This window comes from Physella acuta, unplaced genomic scaffold, assembly GCF_028476545.2.
Source record: "Physella acuta isolate Inbredline_101_S28 unplaced genomic scaffold, ASM2847654v3 ptg000592l, whole genome shotgun sequence".
Classification (NCBI taxonomy): Eukaryota; Metazoa; Mollusca; class Gastropoda; family Physidae; genus Physella; species Physella acuta.
In genome coordinates, this window is record NW_026732111.1 from 902,532 (window position 1) to 921,134 (window position 18,603).

The window sequence follows — 18,603 nt, forward strand, 5'->3', positions numbered from 1 at the left end:
GGCCTAACAAACAGTGAAAGTACAATAAAAATCATGTAAATTACTAATTTAATCTTCTTACCTCTGCTTCTGCAGATTCCTATCTATTTCCTTCAAACTTTCTTTTTATGCAGCCGTATGATTAGATTCTAGACTATATTCTAAACTAACCAGAACACTAGATCTAAATTTCTAGATTCTATGCAGTATGTATTAAACCTATAGGCCTAATATTTATTTTAAATTCCTATGCGATGTGTCGTGAACTGTAGGTTTCATGTTATTTTTTAATGGCGGAAATCAGTTTAAAATTTCGTTTCCTTCGCTTTGTCATTCTATTTATAGATTCTATTTATAGAGTCGGAGCAAAGAAAAGATAGGCTTATTATCATTGAATTAGTCGGGCGATCCACACAGGAAGTGACCGTATATCTACTAGTTACTCAGTGATCCGATCATTGACAGATACAGAGATAGCCATTCGCATGGGGTGCTCTCTCTCTCTCTCTCTCTCTCTCTCTCTCTCTCTCTCTCTCTCTATATATATATATATATATATATATATATATATATATATATATATATATAGTTTTGTTAAGTTTGCTTGCACTCCAATTCCAATCTTCTTACTTTATAATCAATATGTAATAGTGCAGGATTAGCTCGGCAGATTTATCTTGAATATTTTTATATGTCAATGCACATATTACAGGTTATGTACATGTAATCGGTGATGCGATGAAATTGACTACACCAAAATGTGGCAGTATACATAGCGATGTTTTTAAACAGACAATAACACAAACATCTCCGACATTTTTTTATTCTCGCATTTGCTGACAAAATTAACTAAAAGCGGTAATTGAGGTCTATTTAAAAACTTTGATTTATAGTAGATATATTGACAGATATTTCCATTTTTAATTAATAACATAGTAGAAACATAATTTTGGTGAAAAAAGGGAACTGAATTTAAAATTTAACTACTTAATAAAATGTTCAATTTTAGCCTCAAGTAAAGTGTTATGTCATGTGTTTGATCAGGCATGTAAATGCGAGCGAATATTGGTTAGAGAGGAACATAATAGTATTGTATACCCTCTCACTGCATAACTGCGGGTAACATAAACCCCAGTTAAAACATAAAGATCTATTTGTAGCACCGCGTGTGAAAGCACAAATTAAAGTAACTCACATCAATGCTGAAGTCGACCGTTACCATTTTCAGTCTTTAACATTGGAACGGTGTGGTCGTGTGGTATGTCATGTGATAACCTGAAAGTGTCGGGTTCGGATTTCGGGCTAGAGTCGACTACGTCTGCTGTAATCTAGAAAGGTCTGGTGGGTACTTTAAACACTTTACAAGATCAACATTAACATAAACACATACATGTTAATGTTATATCGAATTACCTGAAGAATGATACAAGAATGGATGTAGGGAGGGGGTTTTCAACTAAAACAAATATATTTTACATAATTATAAACTTTGAAATGGACTGAATAACGAAAAAAAAATTGCTTTGATCGATTAGGAAATCACATAGTCTACACATTTTTATCAATAATTTCTTTTTTTTTTAAATAAGCAAGTTTGGTTTATTTTTACTTCAATTAAAAGCTTATTATTCTCTACAGAAGAAATAATATTACAAAATATTTGTCTACTGAACCGTGCTAATTTAAATAACAAACGTATTCAATCGGTAGTAACTTTAGCTTGTGGTCTATTGTAAAACCGTTTAGGAAATCGACCTTCGGGCAAGTGTCTTTCAGGAAAAGACGGGCTCCAGTTATAATGTAATGTATTTAATTTGTTCTATCTTAAAACATTACTGTATATTGATGCGACATGAAGCAGCTATGTTGTAAGGTAAGATTATCTTTTAGAAAAATGTATCCCAGTTAAAACGATTATTGGAAATTGTAATGTTGCTGAAGTAACATAACGGCAGCCATTTTAATCAAACAACAGGAAAACTTGAAGCACCAGATGATGGTTTATATCTGGTTATTGTGACGTTAGTAGCCGGTGGAAATAATCCGATTTTGGTTCAAGTAGCAGTCGGAGAACTAAAGTATAAAACTATTTATGTGAAACCTGACAATATTTCAGCTTGCGGATCAAGTGTAGTTCCGATGAAGAAAGGTCAAGAACTATATTTTAAAGTTCAACAATTAGCACCAGGGTCTTTCCTGCAAAAAGGAAGCGGTTTCGCTATTTTAAGAATTTAGCTGAAAGATTAAATATAGTTGTATTTGTAAACCAAAAATTTAAAATCAAAATATAAAACTAAGTTGAATATTACCTTAAGGGTACATTCTCGCTATGAGCTTATAATTAAATTCATACACTAAAGAGGTAACGATGTGGCTATGCGGTAGGGTAAATGTTCTGCTAACCTGAAAGTCTCAAGATAGAATCTTGGTCAAGGCCAGTAGAGCGTATCTGAGTCTTCTTAGCTCTGATGCCTGCCTAACTCTTTAATTAAAACTTTTTTTTTATATGCCGGACGGAGTAGTCTAGCGGTAGAGAGTCTCGAGTTCGAATCCGTGTTCAAGTCAGTTAACCGTCCTTGAGTCCACCCAACTCTGATGGGTACCTAACTCACGTTAGGGTCAGTACAGGCGGCTGGGCATAGTGCTGACCACATTATCTTTTCATATGCCGAGGTCACAGAAACAAGTGAACTCTACTTCACTTGCCCCATAGACCGTCATGTTTGAAAGGGAAACTTTACTTTTACTTTACTTTTTATATGCCGAGGTGAAGAAACTCTATTTCATCTGCCAAATGGATCGTTAAGTATAAAGAGGATTATTTATTTTATACACTGAAGATATCATGACTGTTTTATAACTCTACCTAGCGTTATTTTTACTGCACTTAATATTAAGACTGTATATTTGTAATATTATTAAATCATAAATATTATTCTATGAATGAAACATATAATTGTATTTTGCAAATTTAACATTTTTGTTTGTATTGGAAATATATATTTTTATTATTGCGGAGAACGTAATAAAATTTGGTTCTAATTGTACATTTGTTTAATATCTACTGCTGTCCCATGTGTTGTAGAAAAACCTAATTAAAGTGGTATCGCTTTAAGCAATAGTTTGTGTACGAAACGTTTCTTCACTATAGACAGATAATATGCAAACATCTCAAAACCATATCGAAATATAATGTCAAGTTCTTTTCTCGCAAATATGTGCCGAGCACTACATTAACTAACACATCATTTCAAGAAGGTTGATGGATTTCTTGGTTGTGAAAACTTGAAATGATCAGCGTGAAGAGAACACTTGGAATTTTAAGAAGGTGGGTGGATTTCTTGGTTGTGAAAACTTGAAATGATTAGTGTGAAGAGAGCACTTATCATTTTCGTATCAATGGCCCGTCATTAACATGGGCGTTCACTGAGATTTTAAAAGGCCGAGATCCAAGGTTTATATTTCACCCATCTTATTTGCTTGTTATTTACTCTACGTTGACTTTGTGTATTGCAGAGAAATGTATTACTGACAGACATACAATTTAATTTATAAACAGTCTATCAGCAGTCATGTACTGTTTGATTTGATCACACCTGATTTAGAGCTGATATAAGTGATAAAACCAGTCAGTGATAACACGATATTGTGCTACATAGGTTTATATTAAACTAAGATTAATGGTATGAATTGAAGCCAAAGAACGGATCAGGACAAAGTACACCTAAAGCAGGCATCACTAAGTTGTAGCTGCAACTTGTGTTCATGACTTCACACATTGTTGATTAAGTGGAGGCAAAATTTGTTAGTGTATTGGAACTAGAGTGATTAAATCAAGTGCCAAACAGCTTAGAACTTTGGATTATTCAGTCAAATGTAAGTTTACATTTAGCAAACCTAAAGTTAGTGATAGATAAACTTTAGACATCTGACTTATCAAGACTAGATAGTTGAGCAAATGCACCGTAATGATACAATTATACTGATATACTGTATTTAGTTATTTAAGAATATATTTTTATAAACCTTTTTAACGCCCTATTGCACTGAAAGTGCCTTCCGACTTAGGGCGATATACGAATATACCGTTAATGTTTAGGGAGATTACTACTGTTTTATTTTTTTTCCGTAGTATTAATATGTATTAAAATAACATTTTGCAACGAATGTATACGTTTTGTCACTACAAGTGATTATATATATTACTTTCGTACTAACCCATATCCTGCTAGCGTTCCATAGCTTGTAAAACAACTGCTGAAATTAATTTACCACACCTTGGTACCACACCTTGGTATCACATCTTGGTACCACAATTTGGTATCACACTTTGGTATCACACCTTGGTAACACACCTTGGTATCACAATTTGGTATCACAATTTGGTATCACACCTTTGTATCACACCTTGGTATCACACCTTGGTATCACATCTATGTATCACACATTGGTTTCACATCTTTGTATCACACCTTGGTATCACACCATGGTATCACACCTTGGTATCACATCTTGGTGTCACACCCACCTTGATATTTTCTTGCTGTATTGTAGCAGTCATGCGGTCAAGGGGGGGGGGGGTGGCAATGTATATTTTCACAGATGCAAATTCACAGACACACACGTCTGCAAATGTTTACACCTATCTCTGCATCAACGATCGTAACGTCCACGGATATACGTCATTCTACTTTTTTTTTACAATGTAATTATGTTTCATGAAACATAAATTATTTCAACACATCTGTCATAAGCATAAGAGATTAAACATATCGTCTTTAACTCTTGTTAGTAAACCAAATGTCTTTGTCCTCTGTGATCTTTCACATTGGCTTATGCGACTAGCAAACAAATGTAATAAGTAAAGATTCTATTTTTAAACCAGATGCCTACACGAATTCAGGTCAAGGTTGTTACAGAACAGATACAATATTTGGAAGAACAGATACAAGTTCTGGAACATGTGATTGAACGTATGAAAAATGTAAGATGAAAACATTTTAAGGCTACTACTAATTTTATAACATATTAATGGGTGCTCTGTTGAGACAACAATTTTTTTTTAATTACACAAAACAGATTTTGAAAAGTAAAATTAATTTACCCCAGTATCTTCATTAAATAATATATATTGTTTTTAAATATACTATTTAGAGATTTTAACATTGTATAGGCCTAATTAGTAATATACCATTTAGACGGTAGAAAGTGTTTTACGTTTGACATTTTCTCATAAAACAGCCATACAAAACGTGGCCAGTTGAAATAATGTTTACGTTTGTGATCACAAGGTTGTTACAAAAAGTAAGGCGTGGCTAGAAGAAAAAACTGACCAATCATCTGTCAGCTACATCGAGCTATCACAAGAACTGGACACAGCAGCCACGGCCTTGTTGGATGTGACGTCACATATTTTAAGTCAGCACTTTAATAGTTTTTATAATTTAAAATCTCAAAGCCTACTGTCATGTGTGTTCAGTAATGAAGTGTTTCTACTGATAAGAATGCAACAAAATTGTTTTACAGTTTAGTTTGCAGTTATTGCAAATACTATGTTAAAGGGATATAATTTCACTGTCGGCCGAATATCATAACACTTTCTATGTTTATCTATATACTACTAAAAGTCAAGTTTGTTTACTCGTTTGAATATTTATTTTTTTGTTTGTTTGTTTGTTTGCCTGATTGACTATTGTGATATGTTCTACTCTATCTGGAGAGCTGTAAAATAGTATGTAGGTAGAGAATAATTTTTTAATGCAGACAGACTGTTAATCACAAATTTATTTAAAGACGTTAATTAATTTATTGATTTATTCATAGTTAAATTAACCGTATTTTTTTAAAAATGTTAATACTTTGAATAAACTTTGTGGGGATAGTGACGTCCCTTGATGTGTTAACTTTTTGGTACAATAAAAATGGCGGACTCCATCATAGACTTTGTGGCCCATTCAAAAGTTTAACGCGTTACAAAGCTAATTTTCTGCCGGCTATAACTTAAATAATACGTCCGTTTGCTGTATTTATTACGTTCCAACACTTATATCAATTTTCAACTATCTTTTTCATTTAGTTTTACGATAAATTTCTCTAGATCTAAAGATCAGCTATCGAAGGAAAGTTATGAATCTAGCCTAGATCTAGATCTAGATCTAGCCTAGATGTAGGTCACTAGACTCAATGTAAATTCTAGATCTAGAATCTATTTCAGGCCTTAATTATTTTATATAAATCTTTGTTTGGCTAATTTAAGATAAAATTTAATTTGAAAGTTAGTACTACTAGACTTAGATCTAGATCTAGAATCTATACGCGTAAATCAAGTTGCATAAGGAGACACATTGTATAGTATAAAATTTCACTTGTGACGTCACGAGTAAATAGCTAAAATGGTAGCGTAGTCGGCTCTCATGCAGGTGGCACGGGTTCTAGACCAATATGTCAAAGGACTTTTTTTTCAATTTTTTTTTTAGATGTGAATGATAAAGTTGCCTATCTGAACTTGGCAAGATACAGGGCAGGTGAAGTAGAGTTCATCTGTTTCTTTGTCCTAAGCATGTGAAAGGATAGTGTGATCAGAGACATGCTCGGCTGGAATCGTTTTTTAAACGATAAATACATGTTGTCTGAGACTTGGCGGGACACTAGGCAGGTGAAGTAGAGTTGAGTAGGTCACATGTGACGTCAGTATATGAAGGGATAGTCCGAAATCGGTGTTTTCGGTGTTTTTAAAAGATAAAAAACATATTTTTGAATGTGGGGTCTGTTTTTTGTGACGATAAGTGACACTGCAGTAGCGTACCGAGGAGGGGGGGAGGACGGTAGGGGAGGGGAGGCGGGGGGGAAGGGGAGGCGGGGGGAGGTGGAGGGGGGAAGGGGGGGCGGGGGGGGGACATATGTTGGGGCGCCAAAATGGTTTGGAAAAATAAATTGAAAGGTTGAGGGGGGTTCAAATCGAAAGTTTGAGTGGGGGGGGGGGGGTGCACATCAAAAGTTTAAGGGGGGGGGGGGTTCAAATCGAAAACTTTGTCCCCGGGCGCCGGGAAGGGTCACTATGCCTCTGAGTGACAGACGTGATGTTTTTTGATGGATGATCCCCGAAACCCACAGTTATCCAACGGATGACGGGTATTCTAGTAGTTTTATAAAATCGACATCACATTAGTCAATCTTGTAAATCCTTACATTGAAAAAAATGAAGAATTTACAATCGTTTCGTGTAACCTTATTCGCCCTAAAACAAGGCTGAAGAGCCATAAGGGTTAATAGAACGTTAAACGCTTTTTTTCTAAATACTACTGATTATATATTCGATAAACAGTCATGTAAAAGTTAAATTTAAAATAAATGTACACTATATATATCTATATGTTTCGGACATTTTGGAACTAATGGTGTTTGTTTAAATTTAGATCACATTCATAGTTGTTTTTTTTCATCAGAGTATTACGTGTTTTGCGTTAGAGCTAAACTAGTAGAACGTATTGCATGTACTATGAAATATTTGTACTCTACAACTGTAATTAAAATAAAATACTATAACCGATTCCAACAGACGAGGGCAACATGGACGTCAACAAATCAACGCCATCTATACCACAGCCTGACACACAGACAACAGCAACATATCTAACAGTGGAATCACCAAGACAACTCAAGACACAAGTTCAACACGCAGCTGGTATATAATATTATTCTTTGAATAACACGTCAAATAACAGCATCATATACTGTAAACCAATGTACGATTGATACATTTGTTTCATTTCATTTTTAACAGTCTATTTTTTAAGATTTGGAACATTTTAAATTACAAACTTATATTTGTGACTATCCTCAGTTGAAGAACATCCTGAACTAGAGCGTAGACTCGCCTATATTGAAACAACACTATCTTCACTACAGGATACACAACACAAGTCTACAGATGACATATCAGAAATAAAACAATGGAGAGACAACATTGTAACAGAACATAGTGACATGGGGGTAAACATTGAACAACTGACTAAAAAACAAAAACAGAATTTTAGAAACCTCAGAAAACAAATGAGTGAACAAGATAACAAAGTAAAGGAGATGAACAAAGAAATTGAAAGTTTAAAAGAAAAAGAATCCAAGTCAAACAAAACACTAGAGAGACTGACTCTAGATATGAAAGAATATAAAAACAATGTACACAAAATAAATAAAGATATGCAAGATTACACTGACAAAATAGAAAGTATAACAAAAGAAATGAAAAGACATTCGGATTTGATGGCTGCCCTACAAGAGGAGTGTGATAAAATCTTGTGTAAAACATCATCTCAAATAGAAAAGGTAAAATTGCTAATTATGTGTATTCACAAGTTTACACATACTCGCCAGATAGTTTATTATAAGCAGGTTAAATAAAAAAAACAACAGTAACTTTATCACCAGTTATACTTTAATATAATTACTACTGTTAAGACACATGTTTATATTAGGTATAATATGCATTAAAAATAATCTGAATTATTATTCTTTTATTTAATCTTCCGATATTTAGCAAAATGTATTGTACAAGCTCCTACAACAAAGATTGATGCCCATTGACAAACTGATTCAAATCTTTAACCAGAACTTGGAAACTAGGGAAGAAAGAATAACGAAGGTATTTGTGTAGTAATTTTAGTAAAAATTTAATTGCGACATTGATAAATCCAGCATACATTATTAACACTTTGTCAATAGAGCAGTTAATACATGTTTTCTTAAATTAAATGATACATCTATAACTTTAAAAATGACACACCCTTTAAATTATTTTATATTCTTATAAGGTTCCATAACCATTTAACATCAGTCAAGTTATTGTATGTTGTACGTAACTGTGTGATTTTTTCACTCATTTTATAAAATCTTTTTCAGCTTGAAACTATTGAAGATACTATTGCACTGTTGACCAAAGATATAAATCTATTAGGTAGGTTTGTCTGAATTATTTTTCAAACCAAATCGCACATCCAGACAGACTATAACGTGATGTTCGTTAGCCAGACAGACCATAACGTGATGTTCGTTAGCCAGACAGACCATAACGTGATGTTCGTTAGCCAGACAGACCATATCGTGATGTTCGTTAGCCAGACAGACCATAACGTGATGTTCGTTAGCCAGACAGACCATAACGTAATGTTCGTTAGCCAGACAGACCATAACGTGATGCTCGTTAGCCAGACAGACCATAGCGTGATGTTCGTTAGCCAGACAGACCATCACGTGATGTTCGTTAGCCAGACAGACCATAACGTGATGTTCGTTAGCCAGACAGACCATAACGTGATAAAGAATGGAACATTTCACTCACCCATAGTGCCAGTCTCTAGACCCGTGGGTTTCCGTCAGGTGTTTGTTTCCTTACCTGGTACATTACACCACCTGGTATGTCGGGGGTCGACTCTAGTATAGTAAAATATTTACATAGCTGCAGTTTAAAAGTAACTAATTAATTAATTCCAATTGACGTCACATCTATTATACAGACCGAGTCCCAAACGAGCCAGGGTTTACATCTAAAATAAAATTAACTGAAATAAATAAATAATTATGACATTAACATCTTAATATCTAATTAATTGACTAACGTGAAATGAGCAATACAAATGGTTGATTGTGATAATTAACCTATTGGTTTTGATAGAGTTTCATAAGTAGCCCTACAACAGATTAACTCCAGCTCAGGTGATTTTTGTTTCATTATATTAACCTCCTATAACTGAACTATAATGTAAACACACACGGAATCTAATGTACGTATATAGTATGTGCCTTACTTTTACTTATTTATTACGTGACCGGTTACACTTGTATACAATCAATAGTTTCAAATCTTCTTAGACGATAAATTAAGAACACTAAAACTGAGGGCGATAGTTAAATAACAGTTGAAATTAGTTGTATTAGAGAAAATTATTTTAACTTATTAAACTTGTGTAAATGAACATTGTATGAACCAAACAATCAGAGTATGAAATTAAACATTTTCATCATTCATATGTTTTCCAATCTCCAGAGTCACGTGTATGTAATAGATATGTTTGCCATCTGACGGTTTATGATCACACATACGTCTGTGATGGATTAATGCTTTCAACTTTTAGGGAAGTACGTGAATATAACGGTCAACATTTTAATGAAACAACAGGAAAATTTGTATCACCACATGATGGTTTATATCTCGTTTGTGGCAGTCTACACGAATGGGAAGATAAACGGATTAGAGTTGGTGTGATAGCTGGAGACAGGTTGTGTAAGTTTATAGAAGTGAAATGTGCCGACACTAGTGCTGCTGGGTCAGTGGTTGTTGACATGAAGAAAGGTCAAGAACTTTACTTTGAAGTAGATCGCGCAGATAAAAACGCAATGTTATCCAGCTACAGTAGTTTTACTATCGTTAGTTTATAGAAGTACAACACCAAAGATGGTAAATGGTAAATTCTCTAAGCAATAAAATATGTAACCACCATGTTTAACACACGCTTACAACTTACTATGGGGTTAGACTACATGTCTACATAAACTTAAATGGTTTTATATGTTATTTGTTTAGTCACCATTACACAATTCCAACTTATGAAATGTGATTATAAATTTAACGTGTTCCACTTCACTAAAATAAACATATAGAATATCTCTTTTTTACATATCTTTTACACCTCTATGTGAAAGCTTTCTGTGCATCATTTAATTCGTGTGCGTTTTGTGTTTTATCAATAAAACATACTTTTTGTGTTTGATCTGAAATTTAAATATATATATATATATATATATATATATATATATATATATATATATATATATATATATATATATATATATATATATACATATATATATATTCTAAATGCTTCAACCTGCACCCTCACAGCTGATGTTTTTCTTACCCTCACCCTCACACTTACCCTAACCAATAGTGGGTCACACATAATAATAATATGTATATATTAGATATTCAAATATCTCCATTTATACGTATGTATGTGTAAATCTGTATATATATATATATATATATATATATATATATATATATATATATATATATATATATATATATATATATATATATATATATTATAATCATCACAAAAATGTGAATTTATGACTTGCTTTTAGGTTCTCGTATGACAGCTTTTACTTTTTTTTCTGCTCTTGTACATCTTGACAGGGGCTACAGATGAGATCAAAATCTTACGACCCTAGCTTAGCAATTGCCAACTATCTGCTAATTCAATTTGAACTAGATAGTAGCAGCGTGGTTGTACTGCAGTGCACGAATATTATTCGCATTGAATTCTTGATAGGTAAGACTGGTCTTTTTGAGAGAGGTTGGTGTATATTGTCTGTTATGTGAGGCTGGTCTATTGTATGTTATGACTGGTCTGTTGAGAGAGACTGGTATCTTGGAGGGTAAGATTGGTCAGTTGAGAGAGATTGGTCATTTGTATATTACGACTGGTCTTTTGAGAGATGCTGGTGCCTTTAAAATTTGTCAGTTGACAAATGCTGGTGTCTTGTATGGTAAGACGGGTCTGTTGAGAGAGACTGGTCGGTTGAGAGAGGCTGATATGTTGAGAGGCTGGTCTGTTGAAAGAGGCTCGTCTGTTATGTGGTAAGACTGGTGTATTGAGAGAGGCTGGTATGTTGAGAGAGGCTGATATATTGAGAGGCTGGTCTGTTGAGAGAGGCTGACATGTTGAGAGGCTGGTCTGTTGAGAAAGGCTGGTCTGTTATGTGGTAAGACTGGTGTGTTGAGAGAGGTTGGTCTATTGAGAGAGGCTGATCTGTTGAGAGAGGCTGATCTGTTGCGAGAGGCTGGTCTGTTGAGAGCATCTGGTGTATTGAGATAGGATTGTCTGTTGAAAAATTAATCATAAAAGTATTTACTAAACACAACTAACCAGGTCGTTGAACATGTACGCCAAACATTTTGTAACCTACCATATAAACATTTCTTAACACGTATCTAAACCCTCAATCTAAAGCTAGTAGTGAATCAACAATAATTAAATTTATTGCACAATCTTGTGGAAATATAATTCGAATAATTTTGTTTTGATTGATATTTAGATTCTAGAATGAAGATCTAGTTTCAAAGCATTGTGTTTGCCAAAAAATTGTAAACAAATCAGTTTAGTTATTGAAAATCTGAAAATAGGCTATATTAAACAAATAGTATTTGCTTATAATTCTTTAAAATGTAAAATGTAATAGAAAAGCTGAACATAATTAATCAAATATCCTTACCTATATGTACTGTGACTGCTGTGCTGTAAAATTGTGTGATTGCGGCGTACGACTGCGTTCACGATCAAAAGTGTACCGACAATTATAGCGATATTCGTTTTGCGGCGAGATTTATAGCGCTTGAAATAATAGGCGGTTTGTTCAAATGATTATATCTCGATAATCATTCGACAGATTTCTATAATATTTTCAAGCATTATGGGGAATCATACTGGCTTTTGATTTATGTAAAAAAAAACAAGAAAATCGATTTTTTTTTGAGTTAGGCGAGTAGCGACCGAGACCATCGATATATATATATATATATATATATATATATATATATATATATATATATATATATATATGAGCATATACTCAGTATGTATCACTGTCCATTGACTGATCTTAATTTGAGTCTTTGAGCCCAGGTGCTTTATCTAATGCGGGCGTTTAATAACAAGCGTTTTGTCCATATATGGTACGGATTAATTTTAAAAATTGCAATCAAACACACACGATTGGCAATGGTGTAGTACGAACAAATAACATCTGTGAAGGATGGCCTTGCAGTCTTTAGTCTCTCCTCCAATGTAGTCATCTAACAATGTGGCGTTTCCTTGGTCTACATATTGACTGCTCACTGCAAAAGACATTTTTCTTGGAAGGTGTCGCAGGTGCAAGCTACCCAGCTGAGAAGCGATACAAGATGCTGCACGAGATTACAACGTGCTGTCTGAGGCGTAGCAACCCGTCCCGGCGCCCGGGGACAAACTTTCGATTTGCATACCGCCCACTCGAACTTTTCATTTGCACACCCCATTCAAACTTTCAATTTGGCGCCCCCTCCCCTAGGGTCGGCGCCCGGGGTCTTATGTCCCGCCCCCCGCCGCCCCCTCGCTACGCCTCTGCGTGCTGTCCAGACATATGGTCAAACATATGTTCTGACATATTTGCGTGCTATGGCACATCCGTCATTTAATTAACCTTACGAATACTACTTCTGTGACTAGACTTGACATGCTTTTTTATACTTAATGTATGCTATGTATTTTTATGTACATGTACATTATTTATTTGTGAAACTTTGCATCTCTCATTATTGATTATTTGTGTTCCATTTTTATTTAAATAAATCTATGAGGCCTAGCACCAGACTTTAAGTGGAAACTATCGTTATTGACTATTTAGTACATGCTAATTTCAATTAATGGACTCTCAGGAAACATGTATAAAATAATATGAATTGTATCATAAATTTGAATCAAATAACAGTTTCTAATTTCTACTTTAAAAATCTATATATTATGGTTAACCTCCCTCTGTGGTCAAAGCCACGCTGTGGTCAAAGCCACGCTGTGGACAAAGCCCCCTGTGGTCAAACACCTGTGATCAAAGCCCCTAAGACCTATATGTGGAGAGGGGGGCTGAGTTTGATTAGGGATATGTAGTTGTTAGTTTAGTCAGTTTAGGGTTAAGTGGATAAAGTAGTCGTAATTATGAACAAAACACCGTTATACGAGTATAATTTTATTTTATCTTTTTTGTAGACATTTGCTATACGAAAACAAACGACGATAACTGACATGTTGTTACAAAACAACATGTCAGTCAAGACTGAGCATATACTTTACGTTAATTCACGTTTGTTCGCCACATCTCTCCATAAAGACAAATTTCCCATGTGACAACCAGATCTACAGCCAAATGTTTACAACATTTCAATTAGCTCTGACCTGTCCTCTTTAGTGTACGATACCCAGGGATCTTGTAGAGCCTTGCAGCAAATATAAATCATTAGTCTCGTTAACCAGAGACATTCAGCAGCGAAACCCCATACATAAAAAAAGTACTGCCCCGTACTTTGTTCTTGGAAGTACAAAGGCTATGAAAGAAAATCCAGAAATAAAAGCAGTTTAAACACAGATTTAGCGTGCCATAGAGCGCACATCATGTTGACACGTAATACTAAATTATGTTGTAAGACATTATAACATAGATCGCCGCTGTATCACGTATGTGGAAATATGCTAATTAATTATGTAAAGCCTAGATCTGCTCATTAACTCAATAAATATACAAAAGATGAATGTATTTAACTACATACAAACCAACATAACGTTCTTTTTACAATAGTTCAGCTGGTGTTGTATTTTGTTTCAATAATGAATTATTTCTTTTTGTTTTATAACTTTAAAAAGTGTTTAGAACCAGCGTTGTCTGCCCACACGTGTGTGTGAGCTTAACAAAATCTTGTGTGATGTTTTTTAACTCACACATTCACATGTATGTATGAACAAAGCACACACACATTTGAGCACATACATACACATATCATTTGTGTTGTCTGTTATATACTGTAAGTAACAATGACTTTAGTTTCATAACCGATAACATAAAATGCATTTTACAATTTGTTCGATATTTCGACACAAAGTTTCTTAATAACCGTGTTTTATTATAGAATATCGCACTCTAAATCAGAAGTATAATGAAAAACAAACACAATTAGTGATGTAATAATATCCGTTACAATATGTATCACTCCTATAACACACATGTTTATATTTTCACACAGAATGTTTAAAAATAGGAATTTTATAATTTGACAATTCATTTTGCACCACAGCCATAAAGTTATATCTCAACTATGCTACGATCAGCCCTCGATATATCATGTTCAGTCTGGTGAGGTAACGTACATGCCATCTATTGTGAAGTGAGGTACATGTCATCTATTGTCTGGTGAGGTAAGGTGCATGTCATCTATTGTCTAAAATGAGGTAAAGTAAATGTAATCTAATGTCTGATGAAGTGAGGTACATATGATTTACTGTATGGTGAAGTCAGGTACATGTGAGAAATAAAGTATAACAAAACATAAAACAGTTCTTAACACCATCTTACATAGGCTATATTGGAACAACTGTAAAATCATTTAAGATACATCATATGTCAGGATATGCAAATATTACTTAAAACATTTTGCGTTAAAGTGTAATTCTCGAATTGGGAAAAAAACAAATGAAAACATGTTTTCAAGGAAACTTATCGAGATATTACAGACACTGTAGGTTATTACATTGGTTACGTCCCCTTATTTTTTCCATCTGTACAATGTGCTAAAAATAAACATGATAACTGTATGAGTCAACATAAAACATTTATTAACCAGACGTTACACATGTGTATGTTACCAACTTTCTCTGGACGACTTTAAACTACAGTTATACTGGTACAGTCTCTAATGCTTTAGAGATAATCTAGTCTTTAAGCAGACATAAATGTAGTTCGTTGATTATTGTATCAACATAAATAACACCACGTTAACATGGACTCAGACTACACTGTAGAAATGAAGGTTAACATTTTAAGTCCTTAAACAGAACTTGGATGATGGTCCCATGTTTAACATGGTGGCTACATGTTGTTGTTTTTTTTTAGAATTCCCCATCCACCATATTTTGTGTTGTACTTCTATAAACTAACGATAGCAAAACTACTGTCGTCTGATAACTTTGCACCTTCTTCTGCGTAAGGCGCTCTAAGGCAAAGTTCTTGACCTTTCTTCATGTCAACAACCACTGACCCAGCAGCGCTAGTGGCGGCACATTTCACTTCTATAGTCGTACACAACTAGTCTCCAGCCATCACAGTAACTCCAATCTGTTTATCTTCCCATTCATGTAGAGTTACACAGACAAGATATAAACCATCATGTGGTGATACAAATTTTCCTGTCGTCTGATTAAAATTTAACCGTTATATTCACGTACTTTATCAAAGGTTGTAATTATTGAATTCTTCAAATTGGATATAGCAACAATATCCTGTGATAAGGACGTGCGTCAATGAAATCAAGCACACATTCAGTTGTTGAAAAAAAAGTTTAGTTTGTATCGAAATTATTTTAATTAATTGTTAGAATTTTTATTTCAACTTGTTCTCAATTTGTTTAATTTTAAGTTACCAGACACAAATGACCCACAACATTTTCCTTTTTCTGGCTGTTTTTTATTCTAACTAGCTGCTGTTGACTATTTTCTGCAGACATCTTTGGGCACTACAACAAGGATTCTGTAACCATAATTTTACAACTACTATCTTTCAATACAACAGACAAAACAACTACAAAATGTAATATACAGTTACAATAGTGTTACATAGCTAACCTAATTCAATATGGTTAATTAATATCACTAATAGTCAACTATGCATTCTTCGCAAATTACATAACATGCATATTATATGTCAGCACTTTAGGGATATTAATAAACCCATTACAATGTTAGAATAAAATATTCGTTCAAACACACACGCAGTTCTAACTATAAAAGATGATTTTTAACAGCAAATTAAATTTCTACCCAATGTTTACCTCAAAACCTGCATTTTTTAGAGCATTGGATTAAAATGTAATTGTTAATTAGCTTTAGCATGACATTATTTTTTAAAAACACAAAAGAAAAGCAACAAAATGGCTATTTATGATGATTAAAAAACGAATTTTATTTTAATTAAAAAAATGGTTACAGGTTTACGAAAATACAGTACCAGTTATCTTCTCCAAATGCTCAAGTGGTGTAGTATGCGCTGTTTTTAACATAGCCACAGTTTCTCTGTATGTAAATGTTGTGTCTATACTGTAGGATTGTTAATCAACTGCATAGCTTTCCATTTTATCTGCACAAATGACCTGTAGCGCTTACATACAAATATGTAATTAACTAAGTTACAATTATGTTACACATTTATCCAAGCAGCTCATTTATTTTACCTGTAACGTGTAATCATTCAAATTACTCTGTAACTGACGGTTTAATGCATCAAACTGTTCGAGCATAAATCTGACAAGTGCTTCAGGACTAACACAGCACACTTTTATATGCCTAAACTATAATATTATAAATCGGTTTATGAACATAACGTGCAATAGTAACGATGAAAACATATTTTGATAGTATTAGGGATATTTTCTTATAATTTTATCTAAAGTACAAAATGAATCTTAAAAAAAAAGATGCTGTTATTTTCTTATAATTTAAAACAAAATTAAACATATACACTAGTTGTACAATATTATTGCATATGTATGATAATAAATCAGTAGAAGTGAAGTTAAATGGACGACGTTGTCAATGAGAACGTAATGGATAAAGTTAGAAGATTCGCTATCGATCGTCTCTTGCATTTCTCATTTAACATCATTTATTGTTCTAAATTAGAGAACAATTAGCACCAAACATTATGAAATTAGCAGAAATTCTATGTTCATGCAGTGCAGTGATTAATACTGATACCGGCGCAAAGACTTCTTTAAAATCTATGCTTGCTTATTTCTTACGGCATACATTGTACGGCTATGTTTTTACAATAAATTAATAACTTTTAGCAACACTATTAGCTAAATTTTAAATATTTATACAGACGATATGTGATATCAGTTACTGCAATAAATTATGTATTTTGTATGCAAGCCTACGTTATGCTTACCAATAGTTCCTTTACTTGTTGTCCGTTTAATGGTTGTACATTTTGTATTTGGTATTTCCAGATTTTTGTGGACTGCTGCTAGTGAAACTGAAACAGCCTAACGGGAAATCCCGATATTATCTGTGTTTACACGTAGGAATTCTGTCTAGAAATCAACAGGAAATTATTTTATTTACTGCTTGAAAATTAACTTTTAACAAACTTTATATGTATATTTTTTAATTGTAAGTATTATTTCAAATATAATTTGTGTTATATGGATATTTGAGTCGTAGTTTATTTAATCTACACAAAAAAAACAATACTGCTTTGAGTCTAAATGCAGATATCTTACTCACCAAAAATAAGATACTACATACTTATTAACAGTATAAACAATTAAAATGACCATCACACCGACAGATCTGGTACTTCATTAGCACATTAAGTTAAAAAACTCGAGATGTATATTTTATTTCGACACTCTCCTATTTTAACTAAATATTTTATCAACTAGTGAATAATTTAGAACTACAATCAGGACGTTTTTATTTAGAACTCTAAACTATGTGTCTATGTCAGTTGATTTACAGCGATATAATAAAATAACAAATGTAATATTTTTTACTAAAATGTGTACACGTAGAAGTCGTATGACTAAATTGGAGTATATTAAAAGAAATAATTTATATATATATATATATATATATATATATATATATATATATATATATATATATATATATATATATATATATATACATATATATATACCTTAAATAATATAACGTGCTAATTACTAGATATATGTATTCTAATCATTTTTATATATTTCACTTTCTGTCACTTGATACCTCGGCTAAATCTTGCACTAATTTTTCTGTATCTCGACAGTGTATA

At 33.2% G+C, this 18,603-nt stretch overlaps 1 protein-coding gene across 1 annotated transcript; it reads left to right on the forward strand.

Moving 5' to 3' along the window:
* Positions 1 to 3,699: 3,699 nt before the first annotated feature.
* Positions 3,700 to 10,598, forward strand: LOC131947429 (repetitive organellar protein-like). Its single transcript, XM_059308643.1, has 8 exons — positions 3,700 to 3,855; positions 4,865 to 4,963; positions 5,271 to 5,397; positions 7,538 to 7,663; positions 7,823 to 8,304; positions 8,516 to 8,620; positions 8,878 to 8,932; positions 10,022 to 10,598. Exons 2-8 carry the CDS (start codon positions 4,865 to 4,867, stop codon positions 10,411 to 10,413), a joined length of 1,386 nt encoding a protein of 461 aa, XP_059164626.1. The 5' UTR covers positions 3,700 to 3,855; the 3' UTR covers positions 10,414 to 10,598.
* The last annotated feature ends 8,005 nt before the right edge of the window (positions 10,599 to 18,603 follow it).

Excerpts from the sequence above, each read along its gene's own strand:
- LOC131947429 (XM_059308643.1), top strand. The coding sequence starts at position 4,865 with ATGCCTACACGAATTCAGGTCAAGGTTGTTACAGAACAGATACAATAT. Across the intron at positions 8,305-8,515 it reads CATCATCTCAAATAGAAAAG|CAAAATGTATTGTACAAGCT; the intron begins GTAAAATTGCTA and ends TCCGATATTTAG. Across the intron at positions 8,621-8,877 it reads GGGAAGAAAGAATAACGAAG|CTTGAAACTATTGAAGATAC; the intron begins GTATTTGTGTAG and ends AATCTTTTTCAG.